This window comes from Mercurialis annua, linkage group LG5, assembly GCF_937616625.2.
Source record: "Mercurialis annua linkage group LG5, ddMerAnnu1.2, whole genome shotgun sequence".
NCBI lineage: Eukaryota > Viridiplantae > Streptophyta > Magnoliopsida > Malpighiales > Euphorbiaceae > Mercurialis > Mercurialis annua.
In genome coordinates this window covers 46,154,261-46,179,223 of record NC_065574.1, presented here as the reverse complement: position 1 = coordinate 46,179,223, position 24,963 = coordinate 46,154,261, and the positions used below count along the sequence as shown (strand labels likewise).

General features: G+C 34.5%; 3 protein-coding genes across 5 annotated transcripts; 2 read left to right on the top strand and 1 right to left on the bottom strand.

Moving 5' to 3' along the window:
- Window positions 1-1,141: 1,141 nt before the first annotated feature.
- Window positions 1,142-6,847, top strand: LOC126681017 (uncharacterized). Of its 2 annotated transcripts, none has more exons than XM_050376379.2 (16): window positions 1,142-1,371; window positions 1,453-1,562; window positions 1,817-1,907; window positions 1,981-2,107; window positions 2,200-2,392; window positions 2,689-2,833; window positions 2,927-3,017; window positions 3,468-3,526; window positions 3,606-3,683; window positions 4,199-4,282; window positions 4,504-4,685; window positions 5,699-5,827; window positions 5,988-6,060; window positions 6,192-6,277; window positions 6,444-6,518; window positions 6,602-6,847. In XM_050376379.2, exons 1-16 carry the CDS (start codon window positions 1,285-1,287, stop codon window positions 6,603-6,605), a joined length of 1,614 nt encoding a protein of 537 aa, XP_050232336.1. In that variant the 5' UTR covers window positions 1,142-1,284; the 3' UTR covers window positions 6,606-6,847. The 2 variants fall into 2 exon arrangements, with proteins under 2 accessions (XP_050232336.1, XP_050232335.1); XM_050376378.2 differs by having other exon boundaries at window positions 6,599-6,847.
- An 865-nt stretch (window positions 6,848-7,712) lies between these two features.
- On the bottom strand, window positions 7,713-11,588 carry LOC126681016 (O-fucosyltransferase 15-like). Of its 2 annotated transcripts, none has more exons than XM_050376376.2 (11): window positions 11,345-11,588; window positions 11,066-11,268; window positions 10,920-11,006; window positions 10,705-10,798; window positions 10,452-10,513; window positions 10,147-10,235; window positions 9,685-9,805; window positions 9,450-9,593; window positions 8,998-9,329; window positions 8,672-8,915; window positions 7,713-8,098 (listed from the first exon to the last, which is right to left on the bottom strand). In XM_050376376.2, the coding sequence occupies exons 1-11, from the start codon at window positions 11,382-11,384 to the stop codon at window positions 7,790-7,792; spliced, it is 1,725 nt and encodes a 574-aa protein (XP_050232333.1). In that variant the 5' UTR covers window positions 11,385-11,588; the 3' UTR covers window positions 7,713-7,789. The 2 variants fall into 2 exon arrangements, with proteins under 2 accessions (XP_050232333.1, XP_050232334.1); XM_050376377.2 differs by having other exon boundaries at window positions 8,672-8,912; window positions 11,345-11,587.
- Window positions 11,589-22,034: 10,446 nt separating this feature from the next.
- On the top strand, window positions 22,035-24,070 carry LOC126679973 (uncharacterized). Its single transcript, XM_050374999.2, has 4 exons — window positions 22,035-22,352; window positions 23,176-23,246; window positions 23,370-23,456; window positions 23,548-24,070. The coding sequence occupies exons 1-4, from the start codon at window positions 22,217-22,219 to the stop codon at window positions 23,836-23,838; spliced, it is 585 nt and encodes a 194-aa protein (XP_050230956.1). The 5' UTR covers window positions 22,035-22,216; the 3' UTR covers window positions 23,839-24,070.
- The last annotated feature ends 893 nt before the right edge of the window (window positions 24,071-24,963 follow it).

The window sequence follows — 24,963 nt, the reverse complement described above, 5'->3', positions numbered from 1 at the left end:
TCAATCATTAGTTTCTTGACTCTAAGTAGACTGAAAATGATAACTTCTTATCAATTAGCATGGCCATGCATTTACTTCAGTCTATCTTCTTCAAGGGGCCCATAGATATCTTACTCAAATAAATGAGGGACAAATTCCTTCTCAGTCACTCACATTTCTCACATAGTTACTTTCATATCCAATGACAATCTATTCCATTATCCTGTTAAAGATAATGTAAGATTGTATCAAAATATGAAATAGCTATGTAGAAATCCATGATGATTTCAAGGTCAAAGGATTATACTAATAGAACTGTAATGAGAATTACTTATGACAGTGATCTATGTAGTATTCTCACAGTGGGTCATCCAGTGCCTTATTTCTCAAATAGCACCTATGATTTGACTTAATATCTCATATACATGATTAGTAAAACATAATCATCAGTCAACATCATACTAGTCTCAATGTTCTATTAAAACTAGGGATAGATGGTATATAATTCTTTTATTAAACCTAAGGGTTCTACTATCAAGTCACATACTCGATGACCTTAGAAAGAATTAACCATTCAAATATTTTAATCATTAATATAAAATGATAAAAACTGCCAATCAATAAATAATAAAATGATAAAGTCAAAACATGGTCAAACATGATTGACATAGTGCATATCACTAATAAAAAAATATATACATGTTATCAACTAGAAAATATGTATAAAAATTTATAATCGATATACCGAGAATATACTGAAATTATACCAATAGTAAACCAAATATTATTTTTAAATTATCTGATTTATAATTTTAATATTCTAAAATTATACCGATATTATACCGACATTATACAAATCGTACTTTTAAAATTAATTTTCATCTTTTGGTACTTTTGTAATTAATCTTAAATCAGTCGTATTTTTGTAAATAAAAAAAGTTTACAGGTACTTTTGTAAATATTTTTAAAATTTTAGATATTTTTGTTATCGTCCCTTAAATAAATAAACAAAAAATAAAGTCCGAGCCTAGTTTGCTCAGGATGCAAACGAATGTGAACCAATTTTTTATCGAGTCGAACGTCAAACCGCCCGTGAGCAGCTCGGTTAGTTTACAGTCCTAAGGCCAAACTATTCAGCAAGAAGAAACGGGGTCGTTATAAACAGAGTTTAGACGACGAAGTTAAGGAGGATGGCATCAATCTCAAAAAGTATAAAGCCGAGAAAAACGAACAAGTAGTGGACAGACAATGATACATGAACAGACAGAATAAAAGATCCTAATTTTTGGTAGTAAATAAAACTTGATGAACAGAAAAACATTAGCCATTTTATTACGAGCAAGAATGAGACCTTCCAACGATCCCACCAAGTCCCCTGCCTTACCTCTCACTGTAAGTTTCCCTTCTAATAAATTCATCAATTGTAAATTCAAAGCTTGAAACTTTTTACAATCTTATTTCATTTCGTACAAGGCCAATCAAATGCTGACCAATTCTCAAGAAACCCAATTCGATTCCACTGTCTCTCAACACGCTGCGGAACTTGCAGCTAAACAGCACAGCTCTTTCACTGCTAAAGAGAGGTTTTTTTCTTTTTTCTCCCTCTATGAATTGTATTTAAGTGGCGGACCCAGAATTTTTTTATAAGGTGGGTAAGATTGTATTGAAAATTTGGCGAAATATAAATTTTAAGGTGGCCATACGATAAATATTGAGGTGATAAAACTACAGTGTTCAATTCTGTATTGCCCATCATACTCTCTTTCTAGGTCCGCCCTGTGTATTTGTTATCCTTTAATGGGCTGCTATTACAATTTTGTTTTGTTTCACCTTATAGGAACTTTGATTGTGTCCGGGCATCTATGCACTCGGCCATTTCACTAAATAAAACTGAAGCTCTTGATGTGGTGCTTAATAATTTTGCTGAGGTGTGATGATACGTTGATGATTGCTTTGAGGCTATGTTGATTGTTTGTTTTACATAATTTTGTGACTGTGCAGGGTTATCTTAGTCTTTCGCTTGAAAATCGTCGGAAATTGTTGTTCATTCTAGCAAAAGTGTATGATCTAAATAGGAGTCAAGTTCATGACCTCATTAAACAATATCTTGGACTTGAACCTCCTTCCTGTAAGATTTTCTTGTCTAAGACTATGTTTGTTTTCATTTATTTTGAGGTTTTGATAAGGTTTTGAACTGCCGGGTTTCTTCTGGTATTATAGATGGTGAATCGAATAGCAGTGAATGTAATACTGCTGAACTTGAGGCTGCACTTTCTTCTTTTTATCGCGTAGAACGAAACTTGAGGCAAGCTCTTAAGCCTACATATGATGTCCTTTTTGAACGACTCAATAATCATCCTGGGGGATTGCAGTTCTTGTCCATGATTCGCGCTGACATTTTATCTATCCTCGCGTAAGGTTATGGTCTGTGTTCTTTTTTTTTTCTTCATCTGTCTCGCTGTCTTCAAAATGTTTGTGCATCACTCAAATAATCACTTTTTGACAAAAGAAAGAAATAACAAAAAAGAAAAGTATTTTCGATCATAGTTAATACTTAGGCAGCTGTATTTACAACAGAGACAGCTGCAAACGCTTGTACTGAGGTACTCCTGTTGCATAGAAGGAATTAGTTTCTTGTATGAAGGCTATAAATTACTGAATATAAATGGAATCTGAAAGTTCTTTAGTTGATTCATTTTAACTTTACAGAGAGGAGAATGTTGCATCTTTGAGAGCATTAGATTCCTACTTGAAGGAAAAACTTAGTACCTGGCTTAGTCCTGCTGCATTGGAGCTTCACCAGATTACGTGGGATGATTCTGCTTCTGTTCTGGAGAAAATTGTGGCTTATGAGGTATGCCATTTAATCTATCTCGCACTGTTCATATATTTGAATGTTGCTTGCATGCATTATAATATGTTTTTTCTAATACTGGCTTTTGTGCAGGCTGTACATCCAATCTGCAATCTCTTAGATCTTAAAAGAAGGTTGGGTGTTGGTCGTCGATGTTTTGGGTATATACATCCAGCAATACCTGGTTAGAAAATCTTTTCCTTCTTGGTGTGGACATTCGTAGTTTCTTTTTTAGAACTCTCGACCCATCTGAAGTACTTGTTGAAGCTTCCTAGTTTCTCTAGAGCAAAAGTGTTACTCTATTGGTATGCTGCTTGACATGTATAGCACCACAAGCCCGCAATATTAAATTTAATCATGGTTTTTACTTTGCAGTTTGCACCATTTAATTTAACCTTCCCAAAACTCGATGCAATACAGAAGGATGTATATTGCAAGTTGCAGATGAATGTAATCAATTATCATTGCTGAGAAGAGATCTTAATTTTGTTGTTGCACAATTTTTAAAACATTTAACTATAATAGTATAATTTAGCTGCCGCGGTATTGCCGTACCAAAATTCAATTGTGTGTCTGTTTTGTTTGGATTTTGAGTGACTTTGCATAGTCTGATTTCAAAATTATTCTGTTTTAGGTGAACCCCTTATCTTCATAGAAGTTGCCCTTTTAAAGAATGTGGCCCAGACAATACAGGTTTGTTTTTACTCCTCCTACAGGTTCTCTTTTTCAGTCGATCCTCCTTTTGGTATTGATGATTCTTAATATGTAACAGGAAGTTTTATGGGATAATCCTCCCATACCTGAATCTGACGCAACATGTGCATTGTTTTATTCTATATCATCGACTCAGGTTAGATAAATTAACTTTGTCCATTTTTCTTTTGATCTTTTCTTTTGTTTTAAAGGGGTATTTGTTTTTGTCATTTTACAACTTCCCATTTCTATAACTTTTTTCCGACTCATCAAGTGTGAATGGTTTGTCAGCTATTGCATGTTTAGTTGAAATATATATACTTGCCAGAAGAATTTTAGATGATTCAAACTGGTTTAGTATAACTTCTCTTATCCCTACATGGAAGCTTCTTCTTTTGGTTAGCAATGTGACTGGTTGTTTTCCTTGTTGCATATTTACGCCCTTTTACAAATGATTGATGAGAGATTACTTTCTAAGCTAGAAAATTTTAAACTCGTAGGTTAATGATTTTTTGAAATTATCATTTACAGACGTCGTGGTCATATATATAAATTATGCTCGTCTTATTTTCATTTGCTTGTTATAGATAATAGAACAATGAATAATATGTTCTGATTCAGCACTTCCATGTGTTTGAACTGCATACTTAGTTACTTACAGAAATTTGACAGCCTGGCTTGGCAGGGATCAACTTGGGGAAGTTGCTTATAAAACGTGTTATTACACTGGTGAAAAGAGATATGCCGCACATATCTGTAAGTATTGTCTAATAACAGTCCTCTAAAATGAAAATTTATTTGTTATCTCAATTTTGTTGACAAGTAAAGATACACTGGAAACAAGCTTGATGTTCTGTATTTGAAATATGTTACTGTGGGTTTGGTTTATGCACTGCAATGTCTAACTTGTTGCTCCCTTTTATGACTTCCATAAATTCCCCCTGGCACTACTAACTGCATTTTGTTTCTGCACACAGATATTTGCGACGTTAAGTCCAATTCCTGGATTCATGCCATGGCTGGTATCTAAGTTGGCATCTCAGTCAGTCCTTGCTGAAGCAGAGAATATGTCGAAAGCATCTTCAAGTGGATTAGTTTCCATGTTTCAGGAGAACATTCTTGAACCAAATGAAGAAAGATCACTAATGAAATGTACTCGGTAAGTTTCAAATTGAATTGGATAGTTGTTGTTTTCAATTCTTTTATTGTGTAACATTCCTAAGGGAGAGTCCCGCTGGCTATTTTCTGCTTATATACTCCCTCCGTCCCACTCTAATTGACAAAATAACTAAATTACAATAACCAATACAAACTAATAAATGACATAGAGAGTTACTTGTATACCCTTCTATTGATAATAGAGCTAATAAATGCTATTAGTATATTAATCAAATTTTCATTAAATATTCACCATTTTTCCATAAAAAACATGACTTTAAATGAGGGTAAAGATGGAAAATTAAAGGAATAAATTATAGTTATGTTAGTTTTGTCAATTAGAATGAGACACCAAAAACTCCATATTTTGTCAATTAGAGTGGGACGGAGGGAGTATATACTTTCTTTCTACCAGATAAAAGAATGATGAAAGTGTCATTGTGTATTGTCAAAGTTGGGATAATATATGTGGACATGTTTTATGTTTAAGAATTGTTTTCCTCTTTTTAAATTACTACTTAACATTCTTGCTACTAGGTTTTTTCATCATCAATCTTCATTGTATTTCGATCAATACAAATCCTAAATATTTCCTACTAATCTAGCATATGCTGGTGTTAGCCCACTAAAGAACACATATAGTCAGATTAGTTATCTTTCTCATAAATCTGTATGTTTATTTTTGTCAGCTATCCACGTCAAGGAGGTAGATTTTTGTCATTTTGGTTACACCTGTTTTTTTGTGTGAAGAAATTAGTTGTGAATATATATTATCGAAAGTTCACAAATGCTAGACTATACATAGTTGAAGGAAGAACTAACTGAAAGTTTAAAAAAAAACTATGAGTTGGACATCCAATAGTTAGCTTTCTAGAGTTTTTTTTTGGGACTATCAATGTCGTATCTCTATTTTTGCTGTCCCATGATAACTGCAGCTGCCTCTTCCCATGTCATGGTGTAAAATGTGATTAGGTCAACATTGATCTATGTTTACCTAAAACACTTGAGTTGTAGGGAGCTTTTTCCTGGAAAAAATGGTATGGAAGTGATGCTACAGCTGTTATCATCAACAAATTATGGGTGGAACAAATCAGATGAATTGGTTACAGCGTTGAAGCCCCCTCTGATGCGACTGTGTACCAGGTATGCTATAAAGTTTAGCACCAATATCACATCTGTGGCTTGAAATGATTGGTTACTAGCAAACAGATAAAGTAGCAGAGATACATGCATAGTCAGTTTCTTATTATAACACTAGTTTGGATTTCTAGATGCAATTATTGATGTTATTATATGATTGTAGGTACCTTTTGCAAGAGAAAAAGAGAGGAAAAGCCCTGGATTCAGTTGCTAATTTTCATTTGCAAAATGGAGCAGTATGTCCCACCGCCTCAATTTTTAGAATAGTCTTGCAATCACATTTATGGACAAACTATTCCTATATAATTATAGGTTCCTATGTTGAGAAGTCTTATATGTTAACTTTAAGATGTTTGGTATGGTACAGATGATTGAGAGATTAAATTGGATGGCAGATTGTTCCAATAAAGGCCTTCTCCAAAGTGGAGGTATCATGGTGAACTATGTTTACAGGTATTTCTTGTAAAAACTACTCTATACATTAAAAAAAAAGCTGAGATTATAATAACACTCGATGGCCTGTGAATCGGATTAGATCCAAACTTCAACGCTTGTATTTGTTTGATTAATTGCTCTATCAGAAGTTTCCTCCGTTATTGACGACAACAATGATTTGCAGGGTTGAAAAGATTGAAGAATATTCTCAATTGTATTTCAGTTCAGGACACATACACGCCTCAAACGACGTATGCAGGTATAATATTTGTCATGAAAAAATATGTTTTTTTTTTGAATAAATTGATTTAAAAGGTTTGATTTGGCTGCATTTTGCAGCAGTTGAAAGAGCATGAAGTAACAAGGTTTGCAGAAGGATGAGCCAAGTAGAATATTTTTGATTCCAGTGTAGGCAAGCCTTGCTCATAATAATTGTTGAAGCTGCATATGTAATATTATCTTACTCATTATGCTTTTCTCCACTAATCAAGATTTGGTAGCCAATGCTTCTGCTGGTTGCATTTCATTTCTTTTTTCATTTTTAAATTAAGGGTTAATTGCATATAAAATCACTATTTTTATACCAAATTTCAGTTCTATTATGACCTTCAAAAGTTGTCAATTTTATTCACTATCGTTTATTTTTTGCAATTATTTCACCGTTTGTAAATCCGATGATTTTGAGCTGAAGTAGGCTGCCGGAAGGACAACGCAGCACCCACATCATTAACACATTGTTTCATACAAAAAATGATATTTTTTTTTAAAAAAATCTGTTGATTTTTGCTGTGCAGGATTTACTAGCAGCAATCCTGCAAAATCTACTCACTTCGTTTCTCCATCTCAAATCAGAATTCTTTATATTAATCTCCTTAAAGACCGGATTCCAGACCCTCTTCGTAATGCTGCAGAAATTGAAAAATAAATGCTCTATACTCTCAGTATAAGCATTACAGAAGCAGCAACTATTATTAATTATCTCCCCCTGTTTAAACTACTCATCTTTAGTCTTCAATCTGTTAAGCATAGCTGATCCAGCACAACCCCTTTCCAGGACTCTGCAGAGGGATCACCATCATTAATTTTCCAAATTGTAATGGAGTGTATAGCACCTGTTAAGCTTAGACTGAAAGAAATGGAAACATTTTAAACTCAATCCTTAAGTCAATCAATTACCAAAAGATCCACTGTTTATTTGCCGAGAGACAATGGAAATATTTCAATCCAGTTTAACATATCATAATGTGACAAAACAAAACAAAATTACTATATGTCCGTACAATCCAACGTTGATTGGCAAAATAAAACAATGCCGGCAGCTACGTTTTATTATATTTTCCAGGGAAACAAAGGGGATAAAAGATTAAACTTTCACTAACAAGAAAAGGTGCAATAGAAATTAAACGAGTCAAAAACACATTTGTTGGAGTAATGGAGAAAGAGTGCAAATATGTGACTTAAATCTGAGAAAAATTGATTATAAATGAATGTTGCAGGCTAGTATCAAATCATCAGGCCCGTCTATTAATTTTACTGTGTTCGACACATACACTCTTTACACCTTGGAAACCTATAAACACTCCTTGCCATTGGCCTTTTATTGACATGCTTAGTCTGTCTAACTGCTTTTCTTACTCTTTGCTCAAACACTTTCCATTCAATTGTGTAGTTCTTGGTGAATATGGCAGCAAGTCTCCGCTTGTTTGGTCGAATTGTTGGCATTCTCCCACCACCATAATATGTTCGATATCCAGCAACTAAAGATGATAGCTGACTTCCTGAGTCTGTCATGGCAAATGCATCTGCCGCAATGCAGGCTATGAAGTCAAGGGCAGCTAGCTGCAGAAGGAAAAGTCTCATCAAGCATTGGTGAGAAAACAAAATTATAAAATGCACTGGGGATAAATGAATCAGTCAATGATGTTCGCAAAATTTATAGAAATAAGAAACCCCGCGGTGAATATAGATATAAATAACAAACCTTGCAGCTACAGAGTTTCTCGAAAGAACCAAGTCCACCCGGAAACACTAATGTTTTCTATGCCCTTTTACCATTATCTAAACATCTATGCTAACCACCATTTTGTGACATACTTCATACTAACTGAGCAATGACATGACCTTGCAGATTCCCAAGACTTGAACCATCTCAATCATGAGCACACCTTACTCATAAAGGTTTTCTACACCATTCCAAGCCATCGAGATAAGAAAAGGTCGGCATAATTCATTTAAGAGTTCATCAAGCTATTCAATTATATTTTAAATAACCATAACTTCATAAATTAATTGACAATTGAAAGTCTTATCTCCTCCTGACATGCACGGTTTCATTTTTCCATCAGCCTAGTGCAAACCAAAGGTAACAAAAGAAAAGCAAATAGACAATAGAAGTGAGTATGACTCTGTTACCTGTGATGAAAAGTTCGAGAATGGTTGAAGTTCAGTGGCCGACAGCAGATTCTCTTTTGTGACTAAATTAGGATACAAGCTGGTTAAAGCAGCTAACCTTGGTTGTCCCCCATATATATTTGCACCAGCCACAAATATACGTGTCTTTCTGTTAAAACCTAGAGCAGCTAGCATAAGTATAGCTTCTTCGGGTGTTAAGGGACAAAGACCTTCTGATCTAAGCATTAAAGGAGAAGGTAACCTGCTAAAAGGAAAGCAATTCACTTCCAATTGATGTAGATAAATGCATTTGTCAACAATGCAGCAAAAAAGGCAGAAGTACGTACTTTTTCGTCTTCTCAAGAAGTGCCAAAGCAGGGAAATGGATTTTACGATACGCTTCCAACTCTTTTCTTTCTTCTTCACCACCACCATATTCACACAATGAATGTGCCACCATGTCAATTTCAAACCTTAGATGTAGAGCTAGATATTTTGAAGCTTTTCCAGCATGACCCCCTTTTTCTTTCATATTCAAAGCATAAGGACCAACAAGATAATGATCCAATGGTCCAACATGAACTGCACTCTTGCGCAACCTTTGGAGGAGTAAAGAGCCAATTTGTTGTATTTTGGGAATAAATTGCAGTGCGTGGAAGTTACATCTGCATCGAAGTCGCTAGATGAAGTCCCCAAATTAGGAAGAGCAAAGTACGATGAGTAGCAAGGATAAAAACAGAAACTTCTGCGAGCCACCATGACTGATAATGGACTAGAGAAATGAATCCTAAACATATACCTGCAGCTGATATGGTACTGGATCAAAGGCCAGACGATTACCAAATCCAATGAAATGGACAACTTTGCTTTTTAGCAAAATAGGGAGAATGTTTTTCACATAAAAACTTGGCTTGGCTTCTTTCCCAATGTCTACATCTGTCACCTGGCCACCATTTGAAATATCAAAACTACAAACACTTGCTAGAAACAAATTAATTATGAAATGTTAAAAAACATTCAGCTGTGAAACTCACAACACTACCGATTGCCTCCAAATCTAGTGACCTCAGCTCCTCAGGAAGTTCCTTCACTATCCGAATATCAGGAGTCAAGTATTTCACAAAATGCTCCTCTTGATAGATATCGCCGAATTGACTATGCAATAGACAATTCACATAGTTAATTAATACACACATGCAATTTCTCATTTAAATAGTGGTAACATAACTGACAACAAAGTCCACATGAACCTTAATTGCCGATGTTTAAGGTGTAAAAGAAGGACTCACATAACTATAATAATGTCATTCATTTGAAGTAAAGTTTTTTCCTACGGATATCAGGGATACTAACTTTGATTGTAATTAGTGGAGAAATTAAGAATTATAAGAGCAGTAACATAAATGCAACATTTTTTTATAGATCATCTAAGAATCAACAGCGCGCTTTACCTGCTGCGGAAAAAGTGTGGAAAAAAAGAAAAGGGGAATATTTACCTCACATCTTTCCAAACACTACTGAACATAAATTTAGGAATAACAAGGGTTGAATTTAGCAGCCGTGCGACCACAACAGCATTGCAAACCTGTTGTTGGATAAAACAGGAGCCAAGTTTGAACCAACATAAAATCTTAGCAAGTGAAGTAAATAAACCTTTTACAAGTAAAGAAAAACTCATTTTGCATTACTTACAGCAACTCTCTGCTGTAAGTAAATTGAAGGAAATTGAAGACATTACTTATAGCAAGTTTGAACCAACATAAAATCTTAGCAAGTGAAGGAAATTGAAGACATTACTTACAGCAACTCTCTGCTGGTTTATTCCACCATTTGCTGTGACCATAATGTAACCATTGTTTCCCCCTAGATACATTAAATAAAAAAGTTCATGTCATAATATGTTTCTTCCACCCACAATACGAATGCGGTCGCTCATTTTTCTGTTTAGTAACAAAACATCACTAACTAATTTGATCAGCAAGCTCACACCTATACACACACAATAGAAAAATGATGATGCACACAGAGGGGGAGGGAGGGAAAAAGTGGGTCACCGCTAGGTTGCCAGTTACGTTGATCAGCACAAGGCCTCCAAGCAGAGGCCTCAACAAAGGGTTCCTTCCATAAATCTTTTGGCTCACGCTTATTCTGTGACAACACAGAATTCCGCAGAAGCCATATTTAGTAAGAGCGGAAATGCAAACATTGAAACTAAATTTCTTTCCATACAGAGTACTGAATATATGTAAAAAATTTGATTTCCAATCACCTCGGCCAGGGCATGTGCAGTCAAAGCCAGCATCCTTCCATATCTTTCTTTGTATATCCTTTTTGCTTTGGTAGATTTAGCTTGACCCTGCATGTATTTCAATGAAAAATGGAAATGGGGCTAAAAGAATTGGCAGTGGAAGATACCTTGATGGGAAGGGAAATGGAAGAAGAGGAGTTGGGAGAAGAGTGGCGGCGGAGGCCGACAATTCGGTGATCTTGAAGGCTCAACAGCATCAAAGAATTAACCAAGAAAAACAAAAGGGTCAATCCAAAAACAATAACAGCTCCCTTGAATCTGATTTTCTGATACCAAAGCCTGCCTCCTTTTCTCCTCCACTGTTTATTTGCTGACAAACAAAGCAAACAAGAAAAAGCGTAAGCGCCATAGGAAATAGAGAATAAAAGAAACGATAGAGAACCCACCATTAATCGGACTATTAGATGCCGAAACCGTGGAATCCATGGGTTTACATGCAGATCGTAGGGAAGAAGTGAAAAAAAAAGGAGTAGAAAGAAAGTTGGGGAGCTGGAAAATAGCTTAGATTTGTGATAGAAGCTTACGAAATTATTCTTTATTTGTGGGATTAAAAATGATGGTATGGGCAAGCAACATCAAATTTTCTGTTACTGCTCATTAATAAAAACTTCAGTAAAGTAATGCCACAACTCACATACCACCTGATTCACACTTTCTTTCTACCTTTCTTAAGGGAAAAGGGTCAAATAAGCCTCTAATATTTGAGGTATAGGTTAAATAGGCCTCTAACATTCGAAAAGGTGTAACGAGGACTCTAACGTTTTTAAAACGCATCATCTAAGCCTCTTTACTAACACCGTTCCAAAACAAATACAACGCCGTCTGTTTTTGCCAACGTGGCTCATATATTGTTGATATGTAATGTTAAAATTTATGACCTGGGTAAATATAATATGACCTAAACAACATGTCATCAACTACTATCATCATTTACACGTTATCACCATCTTCCTCCTTTTCTCTCTTCAATTTCTTTTGATTTCTAAACAGTCATTCCTTCAACTGCCATCTCAAACCAAAGCCTATGTTTGTACTAAATCTTTTGAACCGATTTCAATTCGATGTGTTTCTAAAATCAAAATCATACTTCTTTTCTCACAAATCTACTAAGATCTTCGTAGCAGGCACCACAAACCGGCGGTCGTCCACAAACTGAAATCCCTTGGCTTCACTAACCATATCCTCTGCACCCACTCCGAGCTCGACCTCACTCGCCAATTCGACGTCGAATCTTTCTTTACCGTCCGCACTAACCGCAATTTGTAATATAGGAAGATTGACAACGGTGACCATAAATTGATACAATGCTGTTTTGGTTGCAATGTACAATCTCCATGAATGTTTGGAATCACTAATTTTGACTTCTTATTACAACATTTTTGGGGATGCGGCTGATAGAGTACTGCAATGTGAGTCATTGAACTGCATAGTGTTGGACAGAAGGTTAAAAGTGTGGTACCAGAGGAAACTCAACAAAAGATTAGTCAGTTGCATTGGAGATGATGGATAAGCTAACGAAGGTGCTCTGGATATTCGTGACCAATTCATTTTTTTTTCCTGGCTCTTTGTTGATCCGTTATTAATATGTTATTATTAGATTGGATTCATGGAATGAACTTGTTATATAGTAGCAAGTGTTGCAGTGAAATTGCAAATTAAAAGTATAATTTAAGATAAAATTCTGTAATATTATTCTATAATAAAGTAAGGAACTAACTGAGACATGTAATTTATAATATTATTTGATTATACAGACGCGAAGAATGCAATTGCCTCATAATAATCGAAACTAATGTAAGTAAATATTATTTTTTGTTTTTTATTAATATAAACTTTATGCCAATCAAATTTATTTATTTATGAATTGTATGTCGTTTACCCGAGCTGGAAAACATTCCCGGATCCGCCACTGATCTCTAAGGATCTAATAGAAAGGTTAACACCATTATTTTCGGAACAAACATTTCACTTAGTTTTTTTAACACGTTTTAATTTTAACCTGCACTATCTGATTTTCAGTTGATTTGAACTGTTCCTGTTTTATGTCTACATTCATTTATTTGATAATTAAGTTTAATTTTAACGCAAAACATACGGGAATGGAGAGAGTCATGACGCTCTCCAAAAACCCTAACTCGACCTACCAAAACCCTAACCACCAAACCCAGCTGAACCACCGCCGGTCTTCATCGGAAATCCACACCACCTCCTTTTCGCCGCAGGCCACAGTGTTTTACTTTGAAAACTTCCCCGATGGATGGTTTTATACGGACCTTCAGAGATGCTTTAGTAAATATGATATTTACGGTAGAGTTTCCTTAGCGAGGAAAAGGAACAAGATGAATCGAAGATTTGGATTTCTTCGTATTGACGGTAGTGTTGTTGCAGCTGATATCCTGTCCCGTATTAACATGATTCAGATTGGACATTATAGGTTAAGAGGTTGTATGGCTAAATATCCAAACCCTAATAATTCTTTGAACCCTAAACCTCAGCCAAACAGTATCAGGCCTCCAATTCAGCCAGTTCGACAGATTATCCACAAGTCTGTCAGGGATTCAAGATCGTATGTTCAAGTCGTTCAGAATACCTCTCTCGTCTTCAATACTTCACAATCCTCAGAGGCCATGTTTTCACTTATCGTAAAATTGAAGAGTGTTGAGAATATTCTGCATGTTAAACAGTACTTAACAGATAAAGGGATTATTTATGATTCCTTTTCTGTCATGGGAGGTGGTTTTTTTTTTTTTTTTTTTTTTTACGATCAGGTTTGCAAACAAATTGGATGAGGATCGGTTTGCTACATCGTATGATTCGGATTTTATTGAGTATGTGAGGCCTTGGGCTTCAGACTTTGTTAGCAAGGAACGTTACGTTTGGGTTACAATTTCAGGAACTCCACTTGTGGCTTGGAATGAGGATTTTTTCAGGATGATTGGGAATTTTTTTGGAGGATTTGTTGCTTTTCATCCTGCAGTGATGGAGATGGAGAGAATTGACTCGGCTTCTATTCTGATTTCGGCTGGATTTCAGTTTATAGATCAAAATTTCATGGTCTTAATTAATGATAAGGAATTCAGTTTATATGCCCATGAGACTGATATTCCAGTTGTCCTTTCGGCTTCACTGGGAGCAGAATCAGATTCTGAGAGTGAGGATTCTGTTACTGAACCTGAACAGGAGGATAATGCTTCGCCGGTTTTTTCCCTACATCCGATTACTACTTCAGACTCTTCCATTCCTCCTGGCTTTGAGAAACCTGCACGAGTTGATGCTGCAGAGTTTCCAGCTTTGAATTCTCATTTTATCACATCCAGGAGGAAGACCAAGAGTGTTCCTTCTCGCGGCAGTTGGAGCAGTGATGCGATAACTGCTGGTAACCATTATCAAAATGAATCAACAAGTGGTACAGTTATGTTAAAACCAACAGAGGAGAGAGATCCAGAAATAGAAAAAGCATGGCAAGTGGGGCATCAATTGGGTCTTTTTTTCGATCACAATAAAGATGGCATCATCAGCTTACTCACTCATAGTTTCTCCAAGGATGCTCAACATAACTCTTGATGAGTTATGGTTCCAGGTTTATTTTCTTTTAATGATTGGTACATTTTCTTGTGTTTCTTGGAATTGTCGGGGCGGTCTATCTTATCAGAGGAAGCAACGTCTTATTCGCTCTTTGATTTTAAAAAATAATGTTAGCATTTTGGGTTTGATTGAATCCAAAAAGGAGGTTTTTGATGATTTTTTTATCCGGAGACTTTGGCCGAATATTGATTTTGATTATTGTTACGCTCCTTCGATAGGAGCTTCAGGAGGCATCCTTTGTATTTGGAATTCGCTGTTTATTAAGCCTAGTAGGACCAAAATTGGTTCTAGATGGGTGGCCTTAGATTTTACTTGGAATTGTCATCTGGTTCGTGTTATTTTTGTGTATGCTAGCACTTGCTCTAGAGAGAGATTTGCTTTATGGCAAGAGTTATTACTCGAGATTGATTGTAATATTTGTTGCTTGGTGTTGGGAGATTTCAATGAAATATTATGTCCGGCTGATAGACTTAATTGCAATGGGTATTCGGCATCTATGCAGCAGTTCTCTGAGTTTATTTCGGCTTCTAGTTTGGTGGAGTCTCCTTTGCAGGGTAGGCATTTTACGTGGCAGAACAGGATTTCGAAATCAAAGTTAGACAGGTCCTTTGGCTCGGTTCCGCTTCATTCCTTTTGGCCCAATTCGGTCCTCAAGGCATTACCGCGGTCTTTTTCAGATCATATTCCTATAATGTTTGTTTCAGAGATCGCTTCAGATTGGGGAGCAAAACCTTTCAAGTTTATTAACGCTTGGTGGTTTCATTCTGATTTTCCAACTTTTATTTCGGAGTCCTGGAAGGTTATTACAGTCAATTTTCCTAATGGAGATCTTGTGATTAAGCTGCGTGAGCTCCGTTCTATGATTAAAGTTTGGAATAGGGATGTTTATGGTGACCTTAATTCCAAACTTCAGTCCATTCAGCAGGAAATTCATTCTCTGGAAGCTTCAGCTGATTTTTGTGATCTGTCGGACTTCGATTTAACAGTGCTTTCTTCTCTTCGTTTGGAGTTTAACTCGGTTTCTAATCAGCTGGAATCTTTATGGCACCAGAAATCTAGGCTTAATTGGAATCTTTTTGGAGATAGGAATACTAAATACTTTCACACAACTGCTTCCGTTCATGCAAGAAGCAATTTTATTTCAGAGATTACGGTAAATGGGGTTTCTTATTCTTCTCCGATCCAGATTAAGGATAAAGTCCATCTTTTCTACAAGAATCTTTATCAAGGCAGCCCTGCAATTGATTACTCCATAGACAGATTGCCTATTCTTGGTCTTTCGGATGCTCAGGCGGACTCCCTGATTTCGGCTTTCTCGGAGGAGGAGGTTTATTTGACTCTTCTAGGGTGTGATGATAACAAAGCTCCGGGTCCTGATGGATTCAACTATTTTTTCTATAAAAAAGCTTGGTTGGTGTTAAAAGAGGATATTATGAGTTTCTTCTCCAAATTTCATAGCTCAGCAGAATTTCCGAAAGGCTTAAATACGGCATTCCTAGTGCTTATTCCTAAGCTTTTAGGAGCAAGTAATATCTCGGACTTCAGGCCTATTAGTTTGATTAATGGAGTCTTCAAACTGCTCTCTAAAGTTTTAGCGAACAGGTTATCTCCTCTGTTGCCTTCTATCATTTCTGCGAACCAGTTTGGTTTTATTAAAGGGCGCAATATTCATGATTGTCACATGATAGCTTCTGAGATTTTGCATTTGACTGCCAGGCGTAAAGATCAGTTGTTGGTTTTGAAACTGGATTTCAAGAAAGCTTTTGATAGCATCTCTTGGGATTTTATTATTAAGATGATGGTCAATATGAATTTTCCGAATAATTGGATTGACTGGATTTCGGCTTTCTTTCAGTCCTATCAACTATCAGTCTTAATCAATGGTTCTCCTACCAATAATTTTTTAATGGGTAGAGGTGTGCGGCAGGGGGATCCTATTTCTCCTATGCTTTTTGTTATTGCGGTGGAAGGCTTAAAAGCCTTAATGGATCAGGCTAACAGGTTGAATTTGATAGACGGGGTGCATCTAGAAGGGTATCCGGATCCGATTTCTATTTTGCAATTCGCAGACGATACATTGCTTTTTATTCCGAATGACTCAGAAATGGTGGCTAATCTCCATCGTATTTTAAAATGCTTTGAGATTGTTTCTGGGTTGTCAATAAATTTCAATAAGAGTTCAATCATGGGTATTAATGTTGATGAAGCTTCTCTGGCCTCAGCTGCTTCTCGGTTGAATTGCCAGATAGACTCCTTTCCTATTACCTATCTGGGTTTGCCTTTATCTCTGAAACCGATCAAAGCTGCACTCTGGCAGCCTATAGTGTCTAAATTCAATACCCATTTAGCTTCTTGGAAGGGCAATCTTCTCTCTCCTGCAGGTAGATTGATTCTTATTAAGTCAGTCTTGAGTAGTTTGCCTATTTATTTCATGTGTTCGATGTCTATTCCTCAATCTATCATTGATGCTTTGGACCGGGCAATGAAGAGATTTCTGTGGTGTGGGTCTTCGGATGGTAAAGGTATTTGCAAAGTTTCTTGGTCCTCGGTTTGCTTACCTTATGAATTGGGTGGTCTGAATTTAGTTCCTTTGCGAATTAAAAATAAGAGCTTATTATATAAATGGATTTGGAAATTGATTTGTTCTAATAACAAGCTTCTGATATCGGCTATTTCTCAGAGTTGCTCTTTTTCTTATTGGTATGATTTGGAGAATGCTAACTTTTCTAATCTTTCTCATCTCTGGAAAGGGATTTTTAATTCTTGTGTTAAGGATTCGGTTCAATGGTTGGCTTTTACTAGTGATGTTTCCTTCATTGTGGGTAATGGCTTAAATGTCAGGCTTTGGAATGACAAATGGTTGGGTGATCTTCCTCTTCGATCAAGATATCCGACTCTTTATCGTCTTGCTAGAAGGAAAAATAGTTATGTAGCAGATTTTCTGGTGGAAGGAGCTGCTTTTGGTAATTATTGGGCTCGGAGTCTCCGAATTGGTGAGCAGCAGCTTCTTGATCAGTTGAAGCTGGAGTGGCGTTCTTATGTTTTCTCTACTACTGCAGATCAGCCTTGCTGGAATGAAAAAACCGATTCTTTCACTTCTAAGCTGATGGCGAGGAAGCTTTGGCAGTTGGGAGCGGGAAACGTAGCTGGGCATCAACCTCCTACCGGTCAGCAGCTTATTCTTTCTTTTGGTAGGCATCAGCAGGTTCAAGATGGTTTTACTCCGATCATTTGGAAGTTTAACCTTCCTCCTCGCATACAATTTTTTATTTGGTTATTGGATAAAAATCGTATATCTTGCAATGCTTCATTGGTAAGACGCCGAATCCTTCAACCGTCTTGTATTTCTTGTTCTCGGTGTGGTGATGATGAAACTGTTTCACATATTTTTTTGCACTGCCGTTTTGCTTGGATTTTCTGGAACTCTTTATTCTTGAGATGTGGGATTATTTGGGTTGCTCCTTTCTCAGTTCAGCAATTTTATTATCTTTGGATGGAGTTTGCTTTATCTAAGTATAAGGAAATTTGGAGGTTGATCTGGTTCTTTTGTATTTGGGAGGTGTGGAAAGCGAGAAACAAGAAGGTTTTTTCAGACGAGGATATTCAGATTGAAGCCTTAGCCTTTGTCGCGATTAATAAGGTTGTTCTGTACTATTCTTCTTTTCATCCCCGGTTTCCTTTTACAGGAAGTGATGTTTTTAGATGTTTGGATTGCTTTGTAAAATTCCAGTGATTGTTTGGTTTCTTCTTTTGCCTTCCACTTCTTGTGGTTGAGCATAATAAACAAGCATTTATCCAAAAAAAAAGTTTAATTTTAAACTTTAAATCATGGTTAGCTGGATTAGTGGAGATACGAAATCGTATCAAATATTTTTCACTGTTACTTCTGGTCCTACTTTTAAATAAGTAAATGGCTTAGTTGTATCTTCGGGTATACACTGAATATAGCGAAATATATTTTAATTGAAAAATATAAAGCTAGATTAATTGCGAAAGGCTTTTTTCAAAAACCAAACATTGATTATTTTGACACTTTTGCCCATGTAACTAGAATTGCTTCAATTAGAGTTTTAATTGTCTTAACTTCAATTCATAAACTACCTGGCCCAAACTCTTTAAGTCAGTAAAGCCCTATCGATTCAAGCCTTAACGCTAATTTATTCATCAAATGGATGTTAAAACTGCGTTTTTAAATAGCGAATTAGAAAAAGAAATTTATATGACTCAACCCGAGGGTTGTGTTGTTTAAAAAAAAAGAACAAAGTTTGTAAACTTTTAAAATTATTATGTGGTTTGAAACAAGCTCCTAAACAATGGCATGAGAAATTTGACCAAGTTGTGATTAGTGATGAATTTTCTCTATTGATATCGATAAATGTGTTTATACTAAAGTGATTGAAAGTGAGTATGCCATCATTTGTTTATATGTGGATGATATGCTTATCTTTGGTACATGCCTTGGTATAATACGTGAGACAAAGTCTTTTCTTACTTCTCAATTTGATATAAAAGATACGAGTGAAGCAAATGTGATTTTGGGTATTAAATTCATAAAAAATGGTAATAGTATTATGTTATCACAAGGGTATTATGTTGAGAAACTTCTTAAGAAGTTTGGACATTTTGATGTCACACCTGTGAGTACTCCTTATGATACTAACACTCAATTAATGAATAATAGAGGAGATCCTATGTCTCAAACTGAGTATGCTCGGGTTATTGGGAGTCTGATGCATTTGATGAATTTTTCTCAACTTGACATAGCTTATGTTGCATGCAGATTGAGTAGATATACTCATAATCCCAATCGTGATCATTGGAATGGCATTGTCAGACTAATGAAATATTTGAGAGGAATCATGATTTATGGTATCCTATACAGTGGATTTACCGTTGTACTAGAAGGGTTCAGTGATGCTAACTGGATCTCTGATTCAGATGAGACAAAATCCACTAGTGGTTATGTGTTTACACTTGGAGGAGGTGCGATTGCTTGGAGATTATCTAAGCAAATGTTAATTTCCAAATCTACTATGGAGTCCAAGTTTATAGCTCTGGAGTTAGCCGGTAATGAGGCCGGGTGGTTGAAAAATTTCTTAGTCAGTATTTTTTTGGGAATAAAATCAACTCCTTCAGTATCTATGCATTGTGATTGACAAGCGGCAATAGCCATTGCAAAGAATAAAGCTTACAATAGTAAAAATAGACATTTACGTCTAAGGCATGATGTGATAAAATAATTGCAAAAAGATGGAATTATGTCCATTGACTATGTGAAGTCAGAACTGAATTTGACCGATCATTTGACTAAATCTTTGTGAAGGAAAATGATCCTTGAAACATCGAGGGGAATAGGATTTGTGCCAATTTGAGTATTAACCATGATGGTAGAAATAATTGAAGTCTGAAGACTTTTTTTTTTATTTTTTGTTCATTTGGATATTCATTGTATTTTTTTGATGAATGGTGATGATGTGTAACTATGGCAGAGATTGAATGGAAAAAAGTAATAATAAATCCTTTAACTTTTTAGTAATCAAGTGGAAAAATTGGTAAATATGAGGGTTATTTGTAGACTTTTTTCCTCATTATTTACATGTCAGCAATAAATGAGCCACGTTTGCAGAAATAGACGACATTGTATTTATTTTGGAACGTTGTTAGTAAGGAGGGTTTAGATGATACATTTTGAAAATATTAGAATTTTTGTTGCATCTTTCTGAACGTTAGATGTCTACTTAATCTATACCCCAAACGTTAGGGACTTATTTAACCCTCTTTTTAAAAAAAAAAAATTAAATTGTATGTTTTTTTATTTTTAATATTACTTAACTAATAAAAAATTAATTTGATTTTAATTTTTAAATTCATTTTAATATAAATATATATAAATTATTTTTTATGAGATTCAATAATTTAATAAATCTGATTATTATTATTTTATTGATTTTAAATTTTAATTTTTTCAAACAAAAAACACTTTTCTTACAATTAAAACTTTATATATTAAAAAATATTTTAAAAAACAATTAAAATGTAAAAAAAAATTAAATTCATTAAATTTTGTAAAATATTTTTTTACATTATATTAAAGATGTTTAAGAGCTAAACTGAACGAAAAAAATTAATATATTAACAAATATAAAAATAAAAAGTTGATTTTTAAATAGAAAATAAAAAATAAAATATGATAAATATCATTAGTGTTTGAATAATTTATTCTAAAAATTATAATATATTAAATCTTTTGATAATTAGAGAAAAAAAAAGCACTTATGGGAAGATTGAATTCCGACGTAACAAAATATTATCTAGCGCTTAGACCGAATTTAAATCTTTGTTAAGTTTATTTTCTTAAGATATACTATAAAAAAATAAAAAATTATTTTAACTAAACTGAATAAATTATAATTCTTTTGATTTTTAATTCTTATTTAAAAATAAATAATTAGACTTCTACTTTAGGGGGCCGATTTAGACCTTTTCCCTTTTAAGTAAAATAAGAAATTGATTTGTCCTGAAAATTATATGGGTCCCTTTGTAATGAATGAATTCCTTAAAATTATGTGGAATTCATTTGTAATTCCAAATTTTTGTGTTTGGAATGAATGAATGCATTAAAACAATTTTTGGAATTCAAATTCTGAAATTGAGTTTAGTTATAATTTGAGAAATTGTAAATTCAACTAAAATAGGTGGAATTTGCATATGAATTCCAAAAACTTAAAAGAAAAGTTTTATTTGACTAAATCGTCCTTACTTTATAAAGCTATCTAGTTTCATTTTCTTTCACTTTTATTTTGTATTACTAATTTTTTTTCTTTCTATTATTTTTTAATTTTCATTTCCATCCTTTTTTTATATATATTTTTTTATTTTCAATTTTTACAAATTATTATAGATTATTTTATGTATTTTGTTTATAATATTAGTGACATTATATTATGAATTTTAATATTATTTGTTCTTTATAATCACTGTTTAAAGTTAATAATGCACGTCACATACTGAATTTTGCAAACAAATATATTTACATACAAAAACTACAACTTAACAAATATATATACATACAAAAACTACAACTTGTATTACATTCTCAGCTGAAATTTCATTTATGTGTGAACTGTTTGTGTTCAATACATCATGTAAAGATTTACTTACTTAACAATTTGTATATTTTGTTTAATGATCTTTTAAGAGAGTAATTACGCTCTAACATTTTATGTCCTGAAAAAACACGTTAATCTGGGAATAAATTTATTGAATTCATTGCAATAAAATAAATTGTTTATAAGGTTAGTTTGGGAATAAAGTTATAAAGATTTTAATTTTAGAATTCATTCCAAACATAAATATATAGAATTTATTGTAATTTTAAATATTTTATTCTTTCATTTCAAACGGTGTAATTCATTTATATATGATTTTCATATAGAATTCATTTAGAAATGAATTTCAATTAATAATTGGAATTGTTCCAACGGGGCTCAATCTTTTGGTGGAGTAATTAGGTTAGAATTTGGCATAGAAAAAGCTTACTCATTTTCCCTTCTCCGTCAGTTCTCAATCCTTCCGTCCTCAGAGCTGCTCATCCCCAACCACAGCTGACAGCAAGAACAAAACGCGGCAGCAACTACTCATACAATACAAATCCGTTAGGGTTTTTGTTTCTGATGGCACCTAAGACGATGAAGAAGACCAATCAAAATCAAAATCAAAATCAAAATCAAAATCAAAATCAAAATAGAACTGATGAATTGGATAACAGATTCAATTTCAAACAGATTATGAAAGATATCCAGTTTTTCGGTAATTTATGCAATAATGCATCTTTGCTTTATATTACGTCTATAATTGTGGAATCCCTAATTTTTCTGTTAGTTATCCTATTCTTACTGCTTTTAATCGTTCCACTAACTTGCTGAATCTACATTGCGAGCTTTTGTAATCAGGTTTCGTGTACTGCCCTTGCGTATTTCTCAAATTTAATACATGTTAGACATCAGAGCTAGATTTTCCTAATGTTAATTAGATTGTGTTTTAGATGGCAAGTTAATTACTGTAGAAAACTTATTCCCCCAGCAATCCAAAATTGGAGTCAGTTATTCACTTATGTTCACTTAGGATTCAGGATGAATTCTAGTAAGGTTGAGAAGCTGGAAGGTTGAGGTAGAGAATTCAATCATTAATTAAATGAGATTCTGGGTCACTCCAATTGGTTTGGTGATCTTGTGAAATGAATGTTGTTTAACACCGCTACACCTTCCTGCGTTGGAAATATGAGCCGGAAGTTCTAATAGTAATTCGCTTTGCTGCTTTAGATAATTGGAGCCAAAGAGATGGATTTTGTTTTTCGGTAACAGTATGCACTATTTGTTATATAATATGAGCTAGCAGGTAGAATGATTTGTACTTTAAAGCAATTTTACGGGTGATTGGGATGAATGTCGATCCAAACATGACAAAATGTTATTTGTTTGTTCTCAAACTTTTAGGGTGCTACGGAATGTTCATTCTCTTTGATCTCAATGGCTTATGATTCTTTGTTTGGATGTCTCATTAGCACTATATTGTTTGTCATTTGCATATTCTTTTGACTTGTGGGCATTTATACGTTGATTTTTCCATTCAGATGCCTCGCATAGGACATGGAAAGAGAAGAAAGAGTTGGAGAATCGGAAGGTGATCAGTCTTGGTGGGAAGGTAAGAACTTCTTATCCTCCTTATATGCAAAACCCACAGCTGCAATGGTCTTTTTCATATATACAAGCTGTCTTTTTGTCTTTAAAATATATGAATAATTATATGTGCTTGCCTTCAACACAGCCTCCGAAGAAACAGAGATTGCCTTTAAATATAGCACGTGTGCAAATGAAGAAACAAAAGATAAGAGAAGAGAAATTACTTGAAGAGGTAATAAATTTCTTCTAGCACCCTTCAGTTTTGTAATTGGTTCACTTGGCTGCATTAAAGATGCATGTTTGCTAATTGTCATACATTATAGAATATGGTTCTTGGACGATTTGGAGGTAAACTCGGCGATCGTGGTAAAAGATCAGCAGACAAGCGCAGACCTGAGGACAGGGCGCTTAGGTCAAGTGAAGGTTACTTTAGAAACGGTGTGCTGGATGTGAATCATTTGCTAAAGGCAGGCCCATCTAGAAGCGGCCCGTCTCGAAGCGATGATTTTAGTAGCCATATGTTTGGTATGGGGGAGGAGAAGAAGAAGGGGGGAAACAGAAAGAAAAATCAGGGAAAGGGGAAGAAAAAGGGTGGTGGTAAGAAGCGTCATTAAACACGGAACATTAGTAGTTGTGTGGAAAAGTCTCAACTTCTGGTAACAATAGTGACAAGGAATCTCAGGAGAGGCATTTGTTCTTTTCTTTGATGTGTTAGGATTCAGTTCCAAACTAGTTAGATCAGTTATATATGAGCTTATTCTTCTGTTCTTTTTGTTATTAGTACAATTTGTCTCTATAAACTTGAAAATTTTGCATTGATAGCAGTTAAAAGAAAAAGTTTTTTCAGCTGAATTGCTCTCAACTTAATGATATGATTAAGAATTTAAAACATCTAGAGGGATGTTGTAATTAGCATGTTGTTGGGAATGCTTTTCTGTTTTTACTTTTTACGATGCCAACTCTATCATTATCTTTGAACCCAATTTCAATTTATGCAGTCGCATCAAAATAAAACACATGTATATCTATCTCTTTTTTTTTTATTTTTTTTTATCAGAAGTAGCTTACACAGCACTCAGCTAGGCAAACTAGGTATTTAGAATTGTATATCTACGAAACTTTGCTTTCTCCAGCTGAACTAATCTATGAGCGTCCTTATTGTTGGTGTTAGTCAATTGAATTAAAGAATTTAGAGATAAATTAATTTTCAAATATGAAGGACGAAATCGTTGAAAAAAAAACTGGAGAAACATTGATTTTTTTTTTTAAATTTAGCGTTTTAACACGGTTGTCTAACATCAAAAATGGGCAGAAAAAAAAAGAGAGATCATATTGTTTGATTTTCAAATAGAATAAGTGTGAATTATGATGTATTTAAGGGGTCTCATGATAATTTGTACTTGATTAAATCATAAGTCATCATATCCATCCTAACAACCAAGCATGGTACAACCAGTCTCTTCATTGAACCATTCAGTTCATTAGCCAGAAAACTGAATGCTTCAATGAGGGGAAAAACCTATACAAGGGCCATCAGGCCATTATCGACTAGAATCAGAGGGCATCAAGCCACTACATATTAGAACTCGGTAGAAAAGACCAATTTTACCAGAAAATGAAAAATTAGGCCAATTTTTACAAAATCAAAAACGAAGACAAGCATCTAGAATACAAAGTATAACTACCAAATTCAACACTAAAAACAGAGTATCTAGAATCCAATCTCAAAAGCATACAAG